The sequence below is a fragment of the Tupaia chinensis genome, unplaced genomic scaffold (genome assembly GCF_000334495.1).
Source record: "Tupaia chinensis unplaced genomic scaffold, TupChi_1.0 Scaffold147417_1, whole genome shotgun sequence".
In the NCBI taxonomy this organism is placed as follows: domain Eukaryota; kingdom Metazoa; phylum Chordata; class Mammalia; order Scandentia; family Tupaiidae; genus Tupaia; species Tupaia belangeri.
In genome coordinates, this window is record NW_006207268.1 from 57,207 (window position 1) to 77,926 (window position 20,720).

The 20,720-nt window shown below is 41.1% G+C and overlaps 1 protein-coding gene and 1 long non-coding RNA gene across 8 annotated transcripts in view; one reads left to right on the plus strand and one right to left on the minus strand.

Annotated features, from left to right (window-relative positions):
• The window catches only part of KYAT3 (kynurenine aminotransferase 3), a 75,690-nt gene that overhangs the window by 40,278 nt on the left and 14,692 nt on the right, over positions 1 to 20,720 (plus strand). For all 5 annotated transcript variants that reach the window (XM_006169682.3, XM_006169685.3, XM_006169683.3 and 2 more), the window contains 3 exons: positions 6,234 to 6,310; positions 9,680 to 9,769; positions 14,685 to 14,871. In XM_006169682.3, the coding sequence (XP_006169744.1) occupies positions 6,234 to 6,310; positions 9,680 to 9,769; positions 14,685 to 14,871 (354 nt within the window). The remainder of the gene's footprint in view (positions 1 to 6,233; positions 6,311 to 9,679; positions 9,770 to 14,684; positions 14,872 to 20,720) is intronic.
• Positions 1 to 20,720, minus strand: part of LOC102482976 (uncharacterized) — a 78,553-nt gene that overhangs the window by 7,264 nt on the left and 50,569 nt on the right. For 2 of the 3 annotated variants that reach the window (XR_003548099.1, XR_337573.3), the window contains exons 2-3: positions 19,920 to 19,972; positions 9,453 to 9,486 (exon numbers count right to left, since the gene is read on the minus strand). This is a non-coding gene — a long non-coding RNA (uncharacterized LOC102482976). The remainder of the gene's footprint in view (positions 1 to 9,452; positions 9,487 to 19,919; positions 19,973 to 20,720) is intronic. The other variant, XR_337574.3, reaches the window with a different exon arrangement.

Consider the following 20,720-nt stretch of genomic DNA (forward strand, 5'->3'; position numbering starts at 1 on the left):
CAGAGAGAGAGAGGGAGGTAAAGTGAAAAATCACCCTCGGGTGGAGTGGCCACACTGCAATCCCTTCTCCATTCTCCTCTCAAGATTTTGTGGTACGTATGCACATGTGCCTGGTGTTTTTCAAGCTGCCAGGTCCGGGAATTAAACCACAAAGTCAGTCATGTAGGATACAGCTACCTTAGCCACCATGCCACCTGGTTGCCCTTATAATTAACTTGATTTAGCAATATTTGCCCCCCAACATCAAGTGATCTTAAAAGTTATTGTTTAGACCCATGAATTATAAGTCCTTCAGGGTAAATGCAACTGAAATGCCAGACAATTTTTTTTTATTATTGCCAGAGACTTGTGCACTCACTAGAGGAGAGGAGGGGAGAGAGAGAGAGAAAACAGCCTCCAATGAGGTGTGATCATGGCAAAATCCTATATCCTCCATTTCTCTATCTTCATCAAGAATTTGACCATGCACACACATGCATCCAGTATGTATTTCAAGCTCCAGGGCCCTGGACTTGAACTGCAGTCCGCCATGTAGGATCTGCCTCCTTCAACAACTGCTCGAAGGGACTGGCCCCAACTATTTTTAACTCGGACTTTTTTTTCAGTCATTTTAAGAGCCCGTAACGTTAAAACAAGAAAAAAATGAACTCACTATTTCATCATTTAGAAAAGTGTAGCTTATTTGCATTAAACTTAGACAGTCAATCAAATCCAGTGTTCTTGTTATATGAAAGATACAAAACATCTATTTATATCAATTTGTGAAGTGTGACAGTAGCTCTTTAATATAATAAGGCTTTCTGGCCTTACATCCTGAAATTAGCATTACCTTCCTGTTGTTACAGAGGCAGTTTCCCTGGAACACCACTTTTCATCACGTCTGATCTTTATCTGACTGCTGAAACTGAAGTCACCTATAAATAACGGTTATAGCTGCTTTGGCTGAATTAAAGATTATGGGTTATAAATGAGAAGTGCAAAGACCAGCTGCCTTTTAGATGTAACTTTCATCTAAACTTTTAATGTAACAGATACAGTTTTCTTTTCTTTCTTTCTTTTTTTTTTGGAGAGGTTTTTCCTATAGGGCACATGCGCTCACCAGAAAGATAGAAAAAGACAGACAGAAAGCGAGAAATCACCCCCCAGGGGAGATGGCCATGCTGCAATCCCTTCTCCTCCATTCTCCTCTTGGGATCTTAGGCATGCATGCACACGTGCCCGGTGTGAGTTTAAGCCACCAGGTCCAGCACTCGAACCGTGGTTGACTATGTGGGAGTCCAGCAAAATAGCCATACACCAACAGCTGGTCCCACGGATATAGTTTTCTAAAGTCATCAGACCTGGAAAGACTTTTTTCCTGTAAATTGCCATTTCACATGCAAAATTGTAGTCATCTGTTCTGCCTATCTTTTCACACTAACATCGGAGGGTTTTTTTGTTGTTTTTTAATTTTTTATGCCAGAGGACATGTGCACTTGCTTAGGGCGAGGGGAGGGAGAGAAAGCACCCCCTATGGGGAATGGTCACACCACAATCCCTTCTCCTCTATTTCTCCCTCCTTTCCAGATTTTGGGCACACACACACATGCACCCAGCATATCTTAAGTTCTATGGCTCCCAAAATCTCCAAGCTTGAGAGGACATAGAAATCTAGATAGTTTGATTTTACATAAGGCCCTTTTAAAAATAGTACAATTTGTCCTCTTAGATTAGACTCTTGATTCAAGTGATATTTTCTGGTCAGTAAAGACATTTTTGTTAACAAAAGAAACCTCCTTTTTCCCATTGTTCATTTAATAATATACTGATGTTTATAAAGTAAGTTGAAAATTCTTTGTAAGTTATTCAGCTGATCAGTTTACTCCTAAAATTAAAAAAAAAGACATCCACTTTTATATAGCTAAGTTGTCATTGACAAATTAATTAGCTCTTTTTTTAATAATATAGAGTTGATATTTTGTCAATGAAACCTGTCTTTGATGGCTGAGTAGTTTTTGTTTCCTTCATATATAACTTATAGTGAAAAACCAGTTAAGGTTGTGAGTTTCTCTAAGTAATTCTTATTTTTAAAGAATCTATTTCTAAATACTGTTCTTTTTAAACATTTTTTTTCTTTTTTTTTTTTGGAAAGATTTTCACTGTAGGGCACGTGCGCTCGCCAGACAGACAGAGAGAGACATAGAGACAGAAAGCGAGAAATCACCCCCCAGGGGGGATGGTCACGCCGCAATTCCTTCTCCTCCATTCTCCTCTCGGGATCTTGGGCACGCACACACACGCGCCCGGCGTGAGTTTTAAGCCACCGGGTCCGGGACATGAACCGCGGTCGACTACGTGGGAGTCCAGCAACATAGCCATTACGCTGCTGGTTCCCGCTTAAACATTTTTTTAAGAAAGATTTTTGCAGGAACAGCAGATAGCATAATGGCTGTTGCTGGACTCCCATGTAGTCGACCATGGTTCAAGTCCCAGACCCGGTGCCTTAAAGTCACACCCAGATCGTGTATGTGAGTGCTCAAGATCCCAAGAGGAGGGAACCAGCAGTTAGCGTAATGGCTGTGTCGCTGGATTCCCACGTAGTTGATCGCAGTTCGCGTCCCGGACCCGGTGGCTTAGAACTCACGCTGGGCGCGTGTGCGTACGTGCCCAAGATCCTGAGAGGAGAATGGAGGAGAAGGGATTGCGGCGTGACCATCCCCCCTGGGGGGTGATTTCTCGCTTTCTGTCTCTATGTCTCTCTCTCTCTGTCTGGCGAGTGCACACGCTCTATAGTGAAAACCTCTCAAAAAGAAAAAAAAAAATCCCAAGAGGAGAAAAGAGGAGAAAAGATTGCAGTGTGGTCATCCCCCTGGGGGGTGATTTCTCGCTTTCTGTCTCTGTCTCTCTCTGGCAAGCACACATACCCTATAGCAAAAACCTCTCAAAAAAAGAGAAAGATTTTTGCTATGGGGTGTGCACTCACCAGAGAGAGTGACAGAAAGCGAGAAATCACCTCCCAGGGGAGATGGCCACACCACGATCCTGTCTCCTCTTGGGATCTTGGGCACACAGGCACACATGCCCGGCATGAGTTTTAAGTGGCCGGGTCCAGGACTCAAACTGTGGTCTACTATGTGGGAGACCAGGGACATAACCATTATGCCATCTACTGGTCCCTTAAATACTGTTCTTACTAATAGGCTTTCCTGATGTGGGATATATTTTATTACTTTAAAGGAAGTGGTGCTCTATATTATACATAGTTTAGATTTTCCTTGGTCAGACAGGAAATGGGCAGTGCCATGATTTTCTTTTAGAATACTTTGGAAGACTGAAAATTAGAACTTAAAGGGATATAATTACCTAGATCAAATATTAAAATATTCCCTTTTTTTAAAAAAACATATTCATTCATTTATTTTAACTTGATTAGAGAGAGACAGAGAGAGAGAGAGACAGCGAGAAACCAAGCTGCCAGGTTTGGGACTTGAACTGTAGGCAGCCATGTGGGAGTGTCCAGCATCCTAACCACCAAGCCACCTGCTGATCCCTAAAATATTCCCTTTTCAAGTGTACTTTCTAAATATTTTCCCCATTGATCTTTTTGCTTTTTGTTATATTCCACACATAGAATACAATTATAACATTTATGTAACTCTTCTACTGTTTAAATATTGACAGATACTTCATGATACACGGAATTTTTTTTTTTTAATTTCTTTAGCTGCCTTACATTTCACTAGGCACTTGCTGATGAGCACATTACTTTAAGAAAATAGAATCTGGAGTCAGCAGGTGACCTGGTGGTTGAGATGCTGGACTCCTACGTGGTCTACCACAATTCAAGTTTTGGACCTAGTAGCTTGAAAATCACGCTGGGCACATGTGTGTGTGCACTCAAAATCCCTAGAGGAAAGAATGGAGGACATAGGATTGCAATGAGACCATCTCCCATGGGAGGCAATTTCTCACTTTCTCCCTCTTTCTCCTTCTCTCTGTCTCTAGTGAACACCCTATGCAAAAACCTAAAAAAAAAAAAAAAAAAAAAAAAAAGGCAGAAATTTAGATCTCCAGAAATGAGCATTATTTTCCTTCTGCGTATGAACAGCTCACTCTTAGAATAATACAAAAGCCTCCACTATACCTCTAAAAACAAGCAGGAAATTTGTTGAACTGCATGTGAAGAACTTCTCGTCTAAATTACTTGAAGAATTAAAAAAAAAAAAGTGCTGTAGGGAGCATTCTCAGAAGATTGACAGAGGAATAATTTGCCAATGTCCAGCAAAATTCACAAACTTACCTTTGATACCTACATGTGTTTTATACTGTGTTAGCCCCCATGCCTCAGTTCACAATGCCTCTGCTCCATGTCTCTGCCTGGCTAAGTCCTATGTGGTCTTCTGAGCCTCAGCTCAAGCCTTACTGGCTGCAGAAAGCTACCCCTAACACTTTCGTCCATCCTTGGGTGACTCCCCACGCCTACGCTATTACAACACTGATCGCCCGGTTAGCAGGAGTTATGTTGCGTCTCGTATGTCCAGGCACTGAGCCTCTGAAATTAGGAGCTGCATCTTAGCCATGTTTGATTCCTCTGGATTTAGTCCTTGGCACTGGATAATTGATAGTAAATGTTAGATAAGTGAATGAAGGAATGACCGTATTAAAGATATTAATCAACTTGAAAACCTTTCTATGGTAAATTCTCATTATTCACAAATTCTGTATTTGTGAATTTGCCTATTGCCTGAAATATCTCTGTAACATCAAACTTCCTATTCACAATGCTTCATTCTCAGACCTGTGAAAAATCTGAGTCACTCAACAAACGTGTTCCAGTTGAGGTCAAACATGGCAATGCTCTGCCTTCTCTCAGCTCTAACTGTAAGCAAATGTTCTTTCCACAGGGATTTTACTGTCCACGGTGGCGCCCAAGCTGAGTATTAAGGTGCTGCCATGTTCTTAAGGACACAAAGGCCGTGATAATGCCTTAAAGAGAAAATATGTGTGTTCCTTAAGCTTCATTTAGGCATGAGTTCTAATACTGTTGGCCAAAGGGAGACTAGGGAGAGACAGTTAAACATTTCAGGGCTTCTTAAGGAGTGGAAAAAAATTTCTAAAATTGATTGTGATGATGGTTGCACGACTCTATTGATACACTAAAAATCACTGAATTGTACAGTTTCAGTGGGTGAATAATATGATGTGGAGTTATATCTCAATAAAGTTGTTAGCAACACACACACACACACACACACACACACACACAGATTACTGGGCCCATCCTCAGAGTTCCAATGCAGTAGGTGTGGGACAAGGCTCAACAATTTGCCTTTCTCAAAAGGTGATGCTGATATTGCTGACATGAAACCTCATTTTAAGAATAATTACTCTATGAATCCTAGAGAAATACGGGACCAGCAGTTGGCATAATGGCTATGTTGCTGGACTCCCACATAGTTAACCGCAGTTCAAGTCTCTGACCTGGTGGCTTAAACTCATGCTGGGCACATGTGCATGCGTGCCCAAGAACAAGAATGTTTTGAGAAGGGACTGCGGTGTGGCCATCCTCCCTAGGGGGTGATTTCTCGCTTTCTGTCTCTGTCTTTCTGGCGGGTACACATGCCCTAAAGCAGAAAAAAAAAAAAAAAAAGAGGAATCAACAGAAAATGGACAGAAAAAGGTGGGGAGGACTAAATCTCGTCAAGCCTACAAGCAAAACCACGCACAGGGTTATAGCATCAGACACACAGCCACTGCTAACACTGAGCTCTGGATGCCACAGCTCATGCAACAGCCAGCTCTCCCTTGTAACTGCCTGGAACCTTGCCCACTCAGACCACTGCTACTCCTGCCTCTGGAAATAATCATGCTACTTAACATCATTAAGCTGATTAACATTATTTCAGTGCAACATTGCAATGACATGTGTTTTGGATGGAACTTACATTATATTTTGAGGAAAAAAAAAAAAAAAACTACTGAGGGGCCAGTAGGTGATGTGGTGGTTGGGGTGCTGGACTCCTACATGGCCAACTGTGGTTCAAGACCTGGCAGCTTGCTTTCTTGCTCCCTCTCTCTCTCTTATCAAATTGAATAATAATGAGTAATATTTCTTTTTAAAAAAACCTATTGAAATAACCACTTACTATACTGTAATACATTCATTTTTGTTCAACTCATGTATCTTTATTATGGTTTTAGATTCTACTGAATGTAGACGTAAAGTTGTTTAACCTCTGCTTTTCCTTGTTCAGCCACTCTTCCAGGTATGTGGGAGAGAACAATAACAATAGGAAGTGCTGGGAAGACGTTCAGTGTGACGGGCTGGAAGGTGAGATGCGTAAGAATTTACTTGCCTAACAATATGCACACATGGCAGGTATTCAAGAAGTACGTGGAAAATGAATATAAAAAACCTATGCATTGTTTTGCTTCGTTTTAGTTTTTGCTATAATGTGGATGTGCCTGACAGAGAGAGAGAGAAAGAGAAAGTGAGAAATCATCTCCTGGGGGAATGGCCACACGGCAGTCCCTTCTCCTCCAGTCTCCTCTAGAGACTGGGCACACATGCTCACACACCCAGCATGTTTCTCAAGCCTCTGGGTCTGGGACATGAACCACACACTCAGTCAGGTGGAATGCAATGCCTTAACCTCCACACCATCTACTGGTCTACCCAGAACAGATTTTCAAACTTTTTTGCATCAAAATAAACTTGTACTTTGATTCTACTTTTTTACAAACTTTTTGAAGCACCTTATTTTGTATTTTATAAAGTGTTTACTTTTAAATGCTAAAATAACCAGTTTACACAGATTTTTTTTTTAATTGCCAGAGGGCATGCATACTTGCCAGAGACACAGAGAGAGAGAGAGAAAGCATCCTCAGTATTGGGGCATGATTATGCCACAATCCATTTTCCTCCATTTCTTCCCCTCATCAGGATTTTGGGCACACACATACACATGCACCTGGAGTGTTCTCAAGGCACCAGAGCCAGGATTCGGCCCATGGTCAGCTATGTGGGCTCCAGCTGCCAATGGACAGAGCTTAACAACCACTGTGTTCCAGGGTAGGCCACACCCAGGGTTTAATTTGTTTTTGTTTTTTAGATTTTTGCTATAGGGTGTGTGCATTCACCAGAGAGAGAGAGAGATGGAAATAGAAATCAACCCCCAGGGGGGATGGCCACCCTGCATCCCTTCTGCATTCTCCTCTTGTGATTTTGAGCACACAGGCACATGCACCCGCATGTTTCTCAAGCTGCTGCTATGTGGGATCCAGACCTTACCCATCATGCTATCTGTTGGCCCCCTACACAGTATTAATACAATAATCTTTTGCTTATTTATTGATTTATTCAAGTTTCATTTTTATCTTTATCCTTTTTGAGACACTGTTTTTTTTTAAGTAAGAAAAATTAGGTAATTTTTCCATCTTGAAAGTAATTTAATGAGACTTTTTTCATTGTGAATAATGTTCAGATGACTGCGTTCTAATATAAAAAGAGAAAAAAATAATATTTTGGCACTTACTTTGGTGCCAGACTCTAAGTATTTTACATATACTAATTCCTCTGGTTCTTTTTTTTTTTTTTTTTTCTTTTTTGTGGTGGTTTTTGCTATAGGTATGTGTGCTCACCAGAAAGACAGACAAAAAGCAAGAAGTCACCCTCGAGTGGGTATGGTCACGCTGCAATCCCTTCTCCTACATTCTCCTCTCGGGACCTTGGGCATGCACGCACACGCGCCCAGTGTGAATTTAAGCCACCAGGTCTGGAACTCGAATCGGGGTTGACTACATGGGAGTTCAGCGACATGGCCATTACACTAACTGCTGGTCCCATTTCCTCTGGTTCTTATGACTATAGTATGAGGTGGGTGTACTTACTACCCCGTTATTTCACAGATGATAAAACTAAAGCTTAGAGAAGCCAAGTGACTTGCCAGAGATTACAGGGCTAAGGAACTCAGTCCAGGACAGGTGGTCTGGCAGGTTCCCTTCTCCTGACCACTGTATGGAACAGTTTATCCCCTCGAATCTTGGTTCTCTTCCAACCCCGCCTCTCCTAAATATGGCCTAGAATCAGGAAACATCAGAAATGAGATTTACAGGCTGAAAAGTCTATGTCTTCACTGTGGAAGAGTCCCTTTGTCCTCAGAGTTATTTTTATCTATATCTAATTCCAATGATTTTGCCAGAAGTATCTACTAGTAGCAGATTAGGCCCCACCTCAGTGGCACAGTCAGTGACGGACTGTGCTGCAGTGCTGAAGGTCACGGGCTGGCCACTGCCTGGTCACCCTGAGACATGTGGTGCACGTGTGTGCCCAAGATCCTGATGAGCTGGGGCCGGCAGGTGGTGTGGTGGTTAAGGGTGCTGGACTCCCACATGGCCGACTGTGGTTCAAGTTCCAGGCCTGGCGGCTTGCTCTCTCTCTCTCTCTCTCCCCCTGTCCCTCTCTGGTCAAATTAAAATAAAGTCAAATAATTAAAGAAAAAAAAAAAGCTAGAGGGCTGGAAGGCTGGACAAAGATGCCCCAGCATGGCAAGACCCTGCTGAGGGTGCTCCCCTTCTTATGCGCATGTGCATGTGCTCTCTCTCAGAGTAAAATAAATAAACCTTTTTGGGCCATCCTTGTGCCCTGTCAGTTAAAGGAGCCAGACCCCCTGGGGCTAGCGGGTGGCGTGGTAGTTAAGGTGCTGAACTCTTATGTAGCCAACTTGCAGTTTGAGTCCCAGGCTTAGCAGCATGAAAATCATTCTGAGCATGTGTCCAAAATCCCCAGAGAAAAATGGAGGAGACGAGATTGCAGTGTAGCCATCCCTCCCAGAGGGTGATTCCTCACTTTCTCTCTCACTGTACTTCTCTAGCAAGTGTATGTGCCCTATGGCAAAACTTTAAAAAAAAAAAAAAAAAAAAAAAAGAGCCAGATCCCACATGGCTGACTGTGGTTCTAGTCCTGGCCCTGGCTGCTCAAAAATACATTAGGCTCATGTATGTATGTGCCCCAAATCCTGACAGGATGGAGAAATTAGTAGAAAAAATTGTGGCATAAATGTGCCCCGGAGGGGGGGGGGTGCTTTCTCTCTCTTTCTCTAGTGATCACATGCACCCTCTGGTAATTAAAAAATAAATAAACAAATACACTTTTTTTTTTTTTTAAGGTTTTTGCCATAGGGTGTGTACACTTGATGGAGAGAGACAGAGAAAGAGAAAGTGAGAAATTGTTCCTCCAAGGAGGTTGGTCATGCCATAAGCCCTTCTCCTCCATTCTCCTCTCAGTACTTTGGACACACATGCACATGCTCTGTATGACTTTTAAGCCACCAATATGGGACTCAAACCGTGGTCACCAGGTAGAAGTCTAGCACCTTAACCACCATGCCACCTGCTGGCCTCAAACAAACTTTGTTTTTAAATAGTAAATCAGAAGAGAGGAGAAGACTAATATTGATTGAAGGTTTATTTACCTTCTGAAAATAGCTTCGTGACTCCAGCTGGAAACTTTAACACCAAAAAAAAAAAAAAAAGGAAAAACTATTAAAATCATTCTAACTGCTAATACTGGACTATAGCATGAACATTTTAGAATTGCATATATTTAGTAATTATATTACATTTAATACTCGCTCACATTTGATACATATCATCAGTTTGTTTTTTGAAATCTGCTTTTCTCTTTTTTTTTTCCCCCCAGCTTGGCTGGTCCATTGGTCCTAATCATTTGATAAAACATTTACAGACAGTTCAACAAAACACCATTTATACCTGTGCCACTCCTTTACAGGTAAGTATTATGGTAACTTGGGGTCAAAGCATGGTCTGTCAGTGAAGGTATCACAGTGTTATACCTCTGGAAGACAGCAGTAGGACTAAGCAGCATTGCAGCTGTGCTTACCCTATGAAATAGCAATCCACATTCTGGAGATTCACTCTCCAGCTACTATCTGTGCATGTAAGAAGGTATGTATATATGTCACTGTTCATTGCAGATGATGGGGGTAGTCCATTAACCATCTGTAGACAACTGGTTAAACAAACCATGAGTTTTCCAAACATTTAAATATTATAGTACTATAATAGTTTCCTACTGCTGTTATAACAACACATAGTGACTTTAGGGAAAAAAAAAACCAAACACATATTGGGACTGGCAAGTGGGTTAATGGTTACATTGTTGGACTCCCACATAGTCAATTGAAGTTTGAGTCCTGGACCCAGTGGCTTAAAACTCACATTGGGTGCATGTGCGTGCATGCTCAAAGTTCTGAGAGAAAAACAGAGAAGGGATTGTGGTGTGGCCATTGCCCCCTCTGGGGGGGTGATTTCTCTCTGTGTTTCCAGAGAGTACATGTGCCCTGTAGCAAGAAATCTCTCTTTGAAAAAGAAAAGGGACATTTTTGGGGGCCCTTTTTCTGTCTACCAGATGACCGTTTAAAAGGGAAGAAAGAGACCAGCAGGTGGCATAATGGTTACGTCACTGGACTCCATGTAGTTGACTGCGATTTGAGTCCCAGACCCAACTGCTTGGGAGTCAAGCCTGGCCATGTGTGTGTGTGTGCCCAAAATCCCAAGAGGAGAATGGGGGAGAAGGGATTGCTACATGGCCATTCATCCCCACTGGAGATGGCTTTCTATCGTTTTCTATCTCTTTCTCTGTCTCTTCAACAAGTGCATGCATCCTGTAGCAAAAATTTCTCAAAATAAATAAATAATAAATAAAAGAGAAGGAAAAAGAGTGATTACTGATAGGGAAAAATTTCTAGAATATGTAAAATTTAAAAAGCAAGGAACAGAGGAGAGTATATTTATGCTGCCTTTTTTTTTTTTTTTTTTTTTGAGAGGTTTTTGCTATAGGGCTCGTGGGCTTGCAGGAAAGACAGAGAGAAACAGAGATACAAAAGCGAGAAATCACCCCCCAGGGAGGATGGCCACGCCGCAATCTCTTCTCCTCCTTTCTCCTCTTGGGATCTTGGGCACCACACACACGTGCCCAGCGTGAGTTTAAGCCATTGGGCCCAGGACTCGAACCACAGTTGACTACATGGGAGTTCAGCAATATAGCCATTACGCAACTGCTGGTCCCTGCTGCATTTTTCATAACAAAAGAGAACTGCTTGTATTTTCTTAAATTATCTCTAGATGGATCCACAGAAACTAATAAATGTGGCTGTTAGTACAGGTAAAGGAATTGGTTGAAATTAGCAGGTAGAGACAATCGTTAAGTTTAAGACTTTTTAATGTATGTTTTTGGGGAGGTAAGAATTATTTTTATTAATTAATTAATTAATTTATTTATTTATTTATTTATTTTTGCTATAGTGCACACATGCTCACCAGAGAGAGATAAAGTGAGAAAGCAAGTCACCAGGTCTGGGACTCAAACTGCAGTTGGCCATGTGGGAGTCCAGCACCTCAACCACCATGCCACCTGCTGACCCCAATGTGTGTATATATATTTTTTTTTAAGAATTTTTTAAAATTTAATTCCATTTGTCATTATTATTATTTTTTAATTTGACTAGACAGGGACAGAGATAGAGAAAGGGAAAGCAAGAAAGCAAGCCACCAGGTCCAGGTGAACCACAATGAGACATGTGGAAATCTAGCACCTTTAACCACTATGCCACTTGCCAGCCCCCCAATGTATATAGTTTTAATATAGCTACAGAAACAGGGATCTATGTACCATACATAATCAAAACACTGAAAAGGTAATATTTTTCTAGAAGGCAGTGAAAAGACCAAAAAAATAAAATGTATTAGCTACAGCAAACTTGATTTTTTGCTTTATGTAAAACTGAATGGGAAAAAAATCTATTTAAAATTTTTTTCAGTGACTCTCTAAAGTAATAACATGATAAAAGTTAGTTCTGACATTTTGTTTTATTATATATTATAAAACTCACTTTATCCTCTCCAAATAAATGCATCCACCGGTTTAACAAATATTTACTGAGAATCGAGATGAAAGAGGGAAAAGAGAAGGGATATAAAGTACCTGGGGGAGAAGATGTGAAACTAAATAGGTAGACATTGAAAGCTTCACTGAGAAGATAACATTTGAGTAATGAACTGAAGGAGTTCAACAGTCCTGTGGTTACCTAGAGAAGAGCCCTCTAGACTGAGAACAGTAAGTGCAAAGGTGCAGTGATGGACAGCTTGTATGGCATGTCTGCACCAGTGAACAGCACCAAGGATGGAATGAGATGACCAAGGGAGAAGAGCTGGAGGTAGTGAGATCAGTGAAGTGTCTGGGAGTCAGATCGAGCTGGGCTATGTATGCCAGTGGAAGAGCTGAGTGAGAGAGGAAGTCACAGAGAGTACTGAGAACAAGAGCATCATGGTCTAGCTTGTGTTATCGAAGAGACTCTGGCTGCTTTGGGAGTGGGAAGGCTGTTGAGTGACTCAGGAAAGAAATGCCAGTGCATTGAACCAATACGGGGATGGCAGACAGGTGAAAAGTGATTAGACTCTGGATATATTTTGAAGGTATAGCCAACACTATTTGTCAATGGATTCCATATGGGGTATGAGAAGAAAAGGGCCCAGGGTTGTGCTCCAGTTAGGACGATGTTTACGTCTTTTGTGTTTTGAATTTTCTAGTGCTTTATTTCCTATTATATGATTGAACAAGTTACTGAGGAAAAGAAAGGTAAAGTCGAGAATCTGGAACATCCTTTCTGAACCATCTTATTCTCCATTTCGGCTAGCTGCTCTGTTTTCCCCTCAGACAACTATGTTTGGAAATAGGCTCCTGCTTATAGGGGAACCTCAGATTTCTAGATTGAAGCAATCAATCCTTGTTTGTCCAAGATTGCATTTAGTGCTGGGAATTTATTACTATTGCTAATTCAGTTTCACTGCTGAATTCTGTTGGCAAGAAGGCTTCTCTGTGATCATGTCCCTCTCTGTTCTCAGTCTCATCTCTTGCCATGTTGTCTCTCTTGCTACCTTTCAGTCACACTGGCCTCAGTTCTTCCAACAGAAAGAATTATATCCTGCTTGTCTGATTAATTTCCTTTCTGCTCACCCCTCCCCACTCCCAGTACACACTAACTGGCATTTAAGGACCATGTCTATTTTGCTCATTGTCATATTCCCAGCACTTACCAGAACGCCAGGTTTAACATTGGTACTCAGTATTTATCAGCCAAGTGGGCAATTTACCCTTTAGTTTGTGAAATCTTTTGCTTATTATTAACTTCCTAAAAATAGGACCACTTTGCTTGCATCTTTTTTCTACTCCTAGTGACTGATAACCTGCCTGGATCTCCTCCTGGTTTGTGCTGAGTTTCATTATTTCTAAGTCATCTCTGTTCACATCTGCCTTCCAAGCTTCTGCTCTCTGCTTGCATACAGCCTTGTTCTTTATGCATGCCTGATTCTGACTTGTTTACCTGTTCCTGACCTGTTGCCTTCTCATACAGCTGCCTGCTCTTTAATATCTTTATCCGAGTTGTTAAAACTACAAGCTTTCAACAACAGAAACTAGTTTCTTGCAGTTCTTTAGATACTGGGAAGTCCAAAATCAAGTCCCTGCCTGGCGAAGCCTGCTTTCTCACAGATGTCACTTGTTTGACAGGTCTTCACAGGATGGAAGAAGCTAGCTGCTATCTTATTTATGAGGGTAGTAATCCCATCCTGAGGGCCCTCCTTTCATGACTATTGCCTCCCAAAGTAACCTCTCTCCTGAGGGGTATGGATTTCAACATACGAGTTTGGAGGAGAGTAGGCATGAATGGTTTATTGCATTTAACGCTGGCTTCTTTCTTAGCTCATTTTCTTTTCTGGCTCTCTGACTTGCCTGAAGAATGGTAGCAGAGTTACTCCACCTGCTCCAGAAACTCATTTCTTCTTCTTTTTCTTTCTTTCTTTCTTTTTTTTTTTTTTTAAATAGGGATTTTTGCTATAGGGTGCATGCATGAAACAGAGAGAGAAAAAGAAAGTGTGAAGTCACCGCCACTCCTTGGGTGGGAGTGGGGGTACAGGGGGGATGGCCATGCCACAATCCCTTCTCCGCTCTCCTCTCAGGATTCTGGGCTCACATGCACACATGCCCAGCATTGGTTTTTAAGCTGCTGGGTCTGGGACTCAAACCATGCAACTACATGGGGGTCCAGCAACAACCATTACAGCATCTACGGGTCCCCAGAAACTCATTTCTAATCTCTGTTTAACTTAGACAGCCTTCACGGGTTAGGAATAATTACAGAATTTGCGCACCTGTGGGGAATGAAAGCGGTACATTACTCCTCTACATAGTAGGCCAGCTTTTACTTCCCCAGTGTTAAATGAGGAAGGACTGTGTCCTCACTTCTCTGGCCATTTTTCACACTTAGATTTACCAAATTATTCTATTGCTTATCTTAGTAAAAATAAAATAAAATAAAATAAAATAAAATAAAATAAAATAAATTAAGTTCCTGTTGTTCCTGAGTAAGTCATCTTCATTTATTACCTTTCTTTCAGTTTGGATTTTCATGAGTCAATCTCAGTCTTCACATTAGATAAATTATTTACATAGAATTGCTTCCTCCATTAATCTCTAGTTTAATACAGGCTCACAGAAATTCAACTGTAATTTCCTGAGTAACCTTTTTGCCAATCATTTTACTCAGGCAATCTTTATTATACCAATAAACTAAGCAATAAATAACATTGCTGTATTTCCTTTCATGTTTTTTGCTCTTAATATACAGGAAGCCTTGGCTCAAGCTTTTTGGATTGACATCAAGCGCATGGATGACCCTGAGTGTTACTTTAATTCTTTGCCAAAAGAGTTAGAAGTAAAAAGAGATCGGATGGTGCATTTACTTGAAAGTGTTGGACTAAAACCCATAGTTCCTGATGGGGGATACTTCATCATTGCTGATGTGTCATTGCTAGGTTTGTAGACATTTTTATCATTGCAATTATAAGGAAATGTGTGTGAACGTATAGCAACATTATACAGAAAAGATTGTTATCAAGGCCATACAACCATTTTATCTATTGAAAAGGATGGAGTTGAGCATCGTCCTTGTTCTCTCCAATTACTTTTACTTTTAGGTCTTTTACCTTAATCGATACTGTTATGAAATGAGTATAGAAGTAGCAGATTTTTGTATTCCATTTAACAGAAAATTTTCTGTCATCCTGTTCTGGTATGTAACTTCAAAGGTACATGAAATGGTATATGCACCCTTTGTTCATCATTTAAAATATCCTTCTTACTTAAGGAAAAGCAAACTAGTTTGTGAGAGAAATAAGACTCCCAGAATTTTTTTTTTTTTTTGGAGAGATTTTCACTGTAGGGCGCGTGCGCTCGCCAGACAGACAGAGAGCGACATAGAGACAGAAAGCGAGAAATCACCCCCCAAGGGGGATGGTCACGCCGCAATCCCTTCTCCTCCATTCTCCTCTCGGGATCTTGGGCACACACGCACACGCGTCCGGCGTGAGTTTTAAGCCACCGGGTCTGGGACACGAACCGCGGTCGACCACGTGGGAGTCCAGCGACATAGCCATTACGCTAACTGCTGGTTCCCTCCCAGAAATTTTTTAACTCATCAGGTAATATCTGCCATTTTAGAATATACAGAAATTAAATAAATGAGGAGTATAATATTTATTGAGGGCCTACTATGTGCTAGGCCCTCAAACACCCCTCCTGTTTTTTATTAATTCTCAGATATGCACCCTTGCCACAGAGCTATAGAGAGAAAGAGAAAGCGTCCCCCCCAATAATGCATGGTCACACCACAGTCCCTTTTTTCCCCCATATTTCCATCCCATCAAGATTTTAGATGCACACACTTGTCTGGCATGTTTTTCAAGACACCAGGACACAGATTCAAACCACAGTGGGCCCGTGAGATCTTGCTCTCTTCATTGCTGAGCAACATGGCTGGCCTTCAAACACTTTTTTTTTAAAGAGAATTTTGCTATAGGATGCATGTGCGTGCCACAGAGACACAGAGAGAGAAATCACCCACAAGGGTGATAGCCACACCATAATCCCTTCTCCTCCATTCTTTCAGGATTTGGGGCAAGCATGTACATGTGCCCGGCGGGAGTTTTAAGCCACCAGGTCCAGGACTCAAACTGCAGTTTGCCATGTGAGAGTCCAGTGACATAACCATTACACCATCTGCTGGTCCCACAAATACCATTAAAAAAAATTTTTATTATTCTTGGGACCAGCGTAATGGCTATGTCGCTAGACTCCCATGTAGTTGACCGTGGTTCGTGTCCTGGACCCGGTGGCTTAAAACTCACACTGGGCGTGTGTGCGTGCATGCCCAAGATCACGAGAGGAGAACTAAGGAGAAAGGACTGCGGAATGGCCATCCCCCCGGGGGGTGATTTCTCGCTTTCTGTCTCTCTGTCTCCCTCTGTCTAGCGAGCGGACGCGCCCGATAGCAAAAACCTCTCCAAAAAAAAATTATTATTATTCAAAGAATTATTTAATTTAATTTAATTTATGATTATACTTTAATTTGACTAGAAAGAGACAGAGAGAGAGAGAAAGATAGAGTGAGAAAATAAGTCGCCAGGTCTAGGACTCACGTTACTCAGCTGGGTGAGAGTCCCGTGCCCCAATCACCACACCACCTACTTTTCTTTTTTAAAAAAAGCTATTAGTAAGTGTACACTTTAAAGAATAATATTTTTTTCTGACAGAAATTGCAGTAATTCGAAATGTAGTTTTAAATGTTTTAAACTTGTGTGACTATAACTATATGGCATTGAACTTGAAAAACTGATATTTTACTTATAAAAAATTTTATTTTGTTCTTGATCCTCCTGCCTCACCCTTCCAAGTAGCTGGGATTATAGGCATACACTATTGCATCCAGGTGTTACTTATACCAAATTTTATAAGCTGTGGAAAGAATAAAAAACATTCTCAATTTTATTTTATTTTTAGAAGAATTATTAATTTTATTTATTACCACTATTATTATTATTTTAATTTGACCAGAGAAAGAGGAGACGGGGACTGGAACCACAGTTGGCCATGTGGGAGTCCGGTGCCTCAACCACCATGCCACCTGCTGGCCCCAACATTCTCAATTTTACAACAAAAAGTGATATTTTTACACTTTATATCCTTTGCATAGGTTTATTTTCATCAGATAATTAAGCACATGAAATTAGTAATTTCTACTTCTTGTCATATTTCATTGTCATCTTCATAGATTTCAGGGGAGAGAAGTATTGTGATTTTCCTTTACTTTTGTCTTGAGGTCTCTCTTTGGAAAGTGGATATAAACTATGATCTGACACTGATAGGGACCCAGGCGGGTGGCCATGTACCAATTACAGACACTTCTTTATCCTGGCAGATGGCCTAAGGCCTAGGCATCCAACCCATACCTCATGTCCCTTTCATAGCAAATTTCTTTATGCTGGCTGACAGCCTTGTGGCTCTCATGTGGCCTGTCCAGTTTATTCCACTTTCTAGAAGAGCTCGGACCAGGAATAAAGTTAGATTTGGCTATGCCCATCAGGTGAGACAAGAGGAGACAGCACAATAAAACATACAAAATAACAGAAGCAGCTCTTACTTATAGTCCCAGAGACAAAAGGGTAGCATACCTTGCAGGACCATTGGCAAGTTAGGGAGCTGTCTGGGATTCCAGTGGGGGAGGAGCAAGAGAGAACAAGCAAGGGACCTGTGTTAGTGTCTAGGCCATTACCCAAGCAGGTTTCCTATGGAGAATTCTAATTGGCACGTATAGAACAACAGCCATCAGCCCTTTAGAGTCAGGCTGTGACTGGGAGATGGTCAGTGTGGCAAATCTGGGAGTCTGTGAGGGATGGGTATCAGTGGAATGAGTCGGGTAGGTTGTATCAAGCTGACCCATAGAGAGGTAGTCACTGGGAGGCAGTTGTATAAGGCAGATATCTGAACCAACCACGTTAAGGAACTGGGAGGAGGCAGAGAATGGAAACTATGTTAAGGATGACAAAGACCTATTTCTGGTATGAAGAGAATCCAGCTGGTACTCGGAATAGATGCCAAAGACCCAGACGTAGGAGTCTGCCCTGGACACTGCTGCCTCACTGGCTGAGGCCACGTGGGACACTTGGATTCCCAGTCCGCCCTGAAGAGATGGGCACACCGGTGCTCACCTATAACCCACCATCTGGGAGGCTGAGGCAGAGGCAGGAAGATTATGACACAGATACTCTGTCTGAAAAACACTACACACACATACACACACACACACCCCAGGGGTGGGGGAGCGAAGTTGCCGAGGCAATATAAAATTATAAGAATTCATTATATGAGATTTGCTTCAAACTGAAGCAAGCGTCTCTTTCCTTCGCATTAGTTTATTTCTTTATTGGTTGTGAGACATGAAGAGGCTGAAGCACGCAGAGGTTCTCGGAGTCATATTGCCAGAGAGTTATTTGGCAGACTCCCAAGCTCCATTCTTACATAAAACACCTGAAGAGGTTCTAAACTCTGGAGTTTGGAAAGCACTTTTCCTGTACTGGGTCTAAATATACAGCTCATTTCATGAAATGATTAAAAAAAAAAATTAGTTGTCATCACTTACATTTTTGGTCTATGAATTGGAAATGTGCAAGATTTTCCATAAGTTATTTTGTTTATTTAAAAGCAAATGATTTATACCCTATATGCTTCCAAAAGGATTTGAACCTACTCGTAATAAAAGTCCTAGATGGAATAATATACAGATAGTAATTATTGTGAATTGAAAATAAAATGGCACATAAAGGAGGAGGAAGCAGATCTTCCAGTCGCCTGGTTGAGACAGTACTATCATTAGCATTAACTTGAGACCAAATTCACTGCAGCAAAAGCAAATAATAAATGGAAGTGGTTATATCATTATCGGATAAGAGGAAACTTACCAGCATTTTAGATAAGAACAATTATTCACTGGAACCAAGCTTTTCCAGACAGTGAATTCTAAAAGGGACTTATCACCTTGGGGCATTAAGTATCGAAATGATAGTAATGCAGTCTGGATTATTGTTCTTTCCTTAGTCATTCCATCCTACATACAAGGTTAAGTCATAGATCTTGAATTACTGTGGTCATAATAAAAGCAAAAACTATTTTGGTTAGAAAATCTTTTCTGGGACCAGCAGTTAGCATAATGGCTATGTCGCTGAACTCCCATGTAGTCGACTGTAGTTCGAGTCCCGGACCCGGTGGCTTAAACTCACGCTGGGCACGTGTGCATGTGTGCCCAAGATCCCGAGAGGAGAATGGAGGAGAAGGGATTGCAGCGTGGCCATCCCCCCTGGGGGGTGATTTCTCGCTTTCTGTCTCTCTGTCTGTCTGGCAAGCGCACGCGCCCTATAGCAAAAACCTCTCCAAAATAAAATAAATAAATAAAGAAAGAAAGAAAGAAAGAAAGAAAGAAAGAAAGAAAAGAAAAAAGAAAAATCCTTTCTGAGGATGAGGAAAAAATTTTTTTTCATATTTTTCCTTTACCCATGGGCAAAAATATTAATTAATGTCTTTAAAACTGTCCTACATATGGAAAATTTTTTTTTGTTTTATTTTACTCTTTTATCTGGTTAGCTTAATTTGCAATGTGAGAATTCTTCCATATACCAGAGACTGGCCCTCTTGTTCTCTAAAGATGAAAAAAACCTTTCATTTGATGATAGCTTGAGAATAAAAGTACATCATAACATCTATGAACATAGCAATTATCTCCCTTTACAATCAATAACAATAGCTACTTGGGTAGTAGTTGCTGAGCATTTTTATATGGTAGGTATTCTATTTTTACTAAGTGCCTTATAAATAGCATATTCTCACCAAGCTGTATGAAATTGGTGCTATTATACCCCATTAATAGATGAGAACAGTGAGAGAGAATCAAGTAACTTACTGAAGTTAATCAACTAGTAAGTAACGAACTGGCTCTGAATCCAGACATTCCTGACCTAGCCAGTGAACTTACCTGTTTTCTGCTGTACTATGCACCTTTCCAGACCAACGAATTTCATCCTGTAACTAAAAAGAGGAATATTTGATTAGAAGATGAGGTGACAGGGCCGGCTAGTGGTGGAGTGCTTTAAGCGGCTGGGTTCCACATGGCCAACTGTGTGGTTCAAATCCCATCCCTGGCAGCTTGAAAAACTGCACATGTGTACATGCCTAAGATCCCAATGGGAGGGAGAAATGGAGGAAAAGGGATTGGAATGGGACTATTCCCCATAGAGGGGGATGCTTTGTCACTTTCCTTCTCTCACTTTTACTCTCTCTGGAGAATGTACACATCATCTGGCATATAACAACAACAATAAAGGAGACAAGATGACAAATAAAAAGTTTATTGCAGTTGTTTTGGTGAGATCATAGGATCCAAAAATCATAGAGACAGTGGGAATGCAAAAACCTGTTTGGATTTTCACAGGGTACTTAAATATATTCATGAATTTGGTTTAAACCCTACCTTCATAAAAACAACTTTAATTCCTTTGAGTATCTCTAGATCAGGTCTTTCAAGAGAAATAGAAGGTGTTCAGGGACCAAGGTGACTGAAGCTATGCTCTAAACCCCATCTTCTAGACCCCTGAAACACTCAGACAAGTAGAAGAAAGATTTTGTCACAGAATGAGTAGAAACCACCGCAGAGGCACAAGAAATATGAGAAACCAAGAAAATATCTCTCCCCTAAGGAAAAAGAACAACCTTCATCATCCACAGACAGCATAGTGGAACTCGTGGAAATGTCCAACAGAGAATTCAGAATATTCAT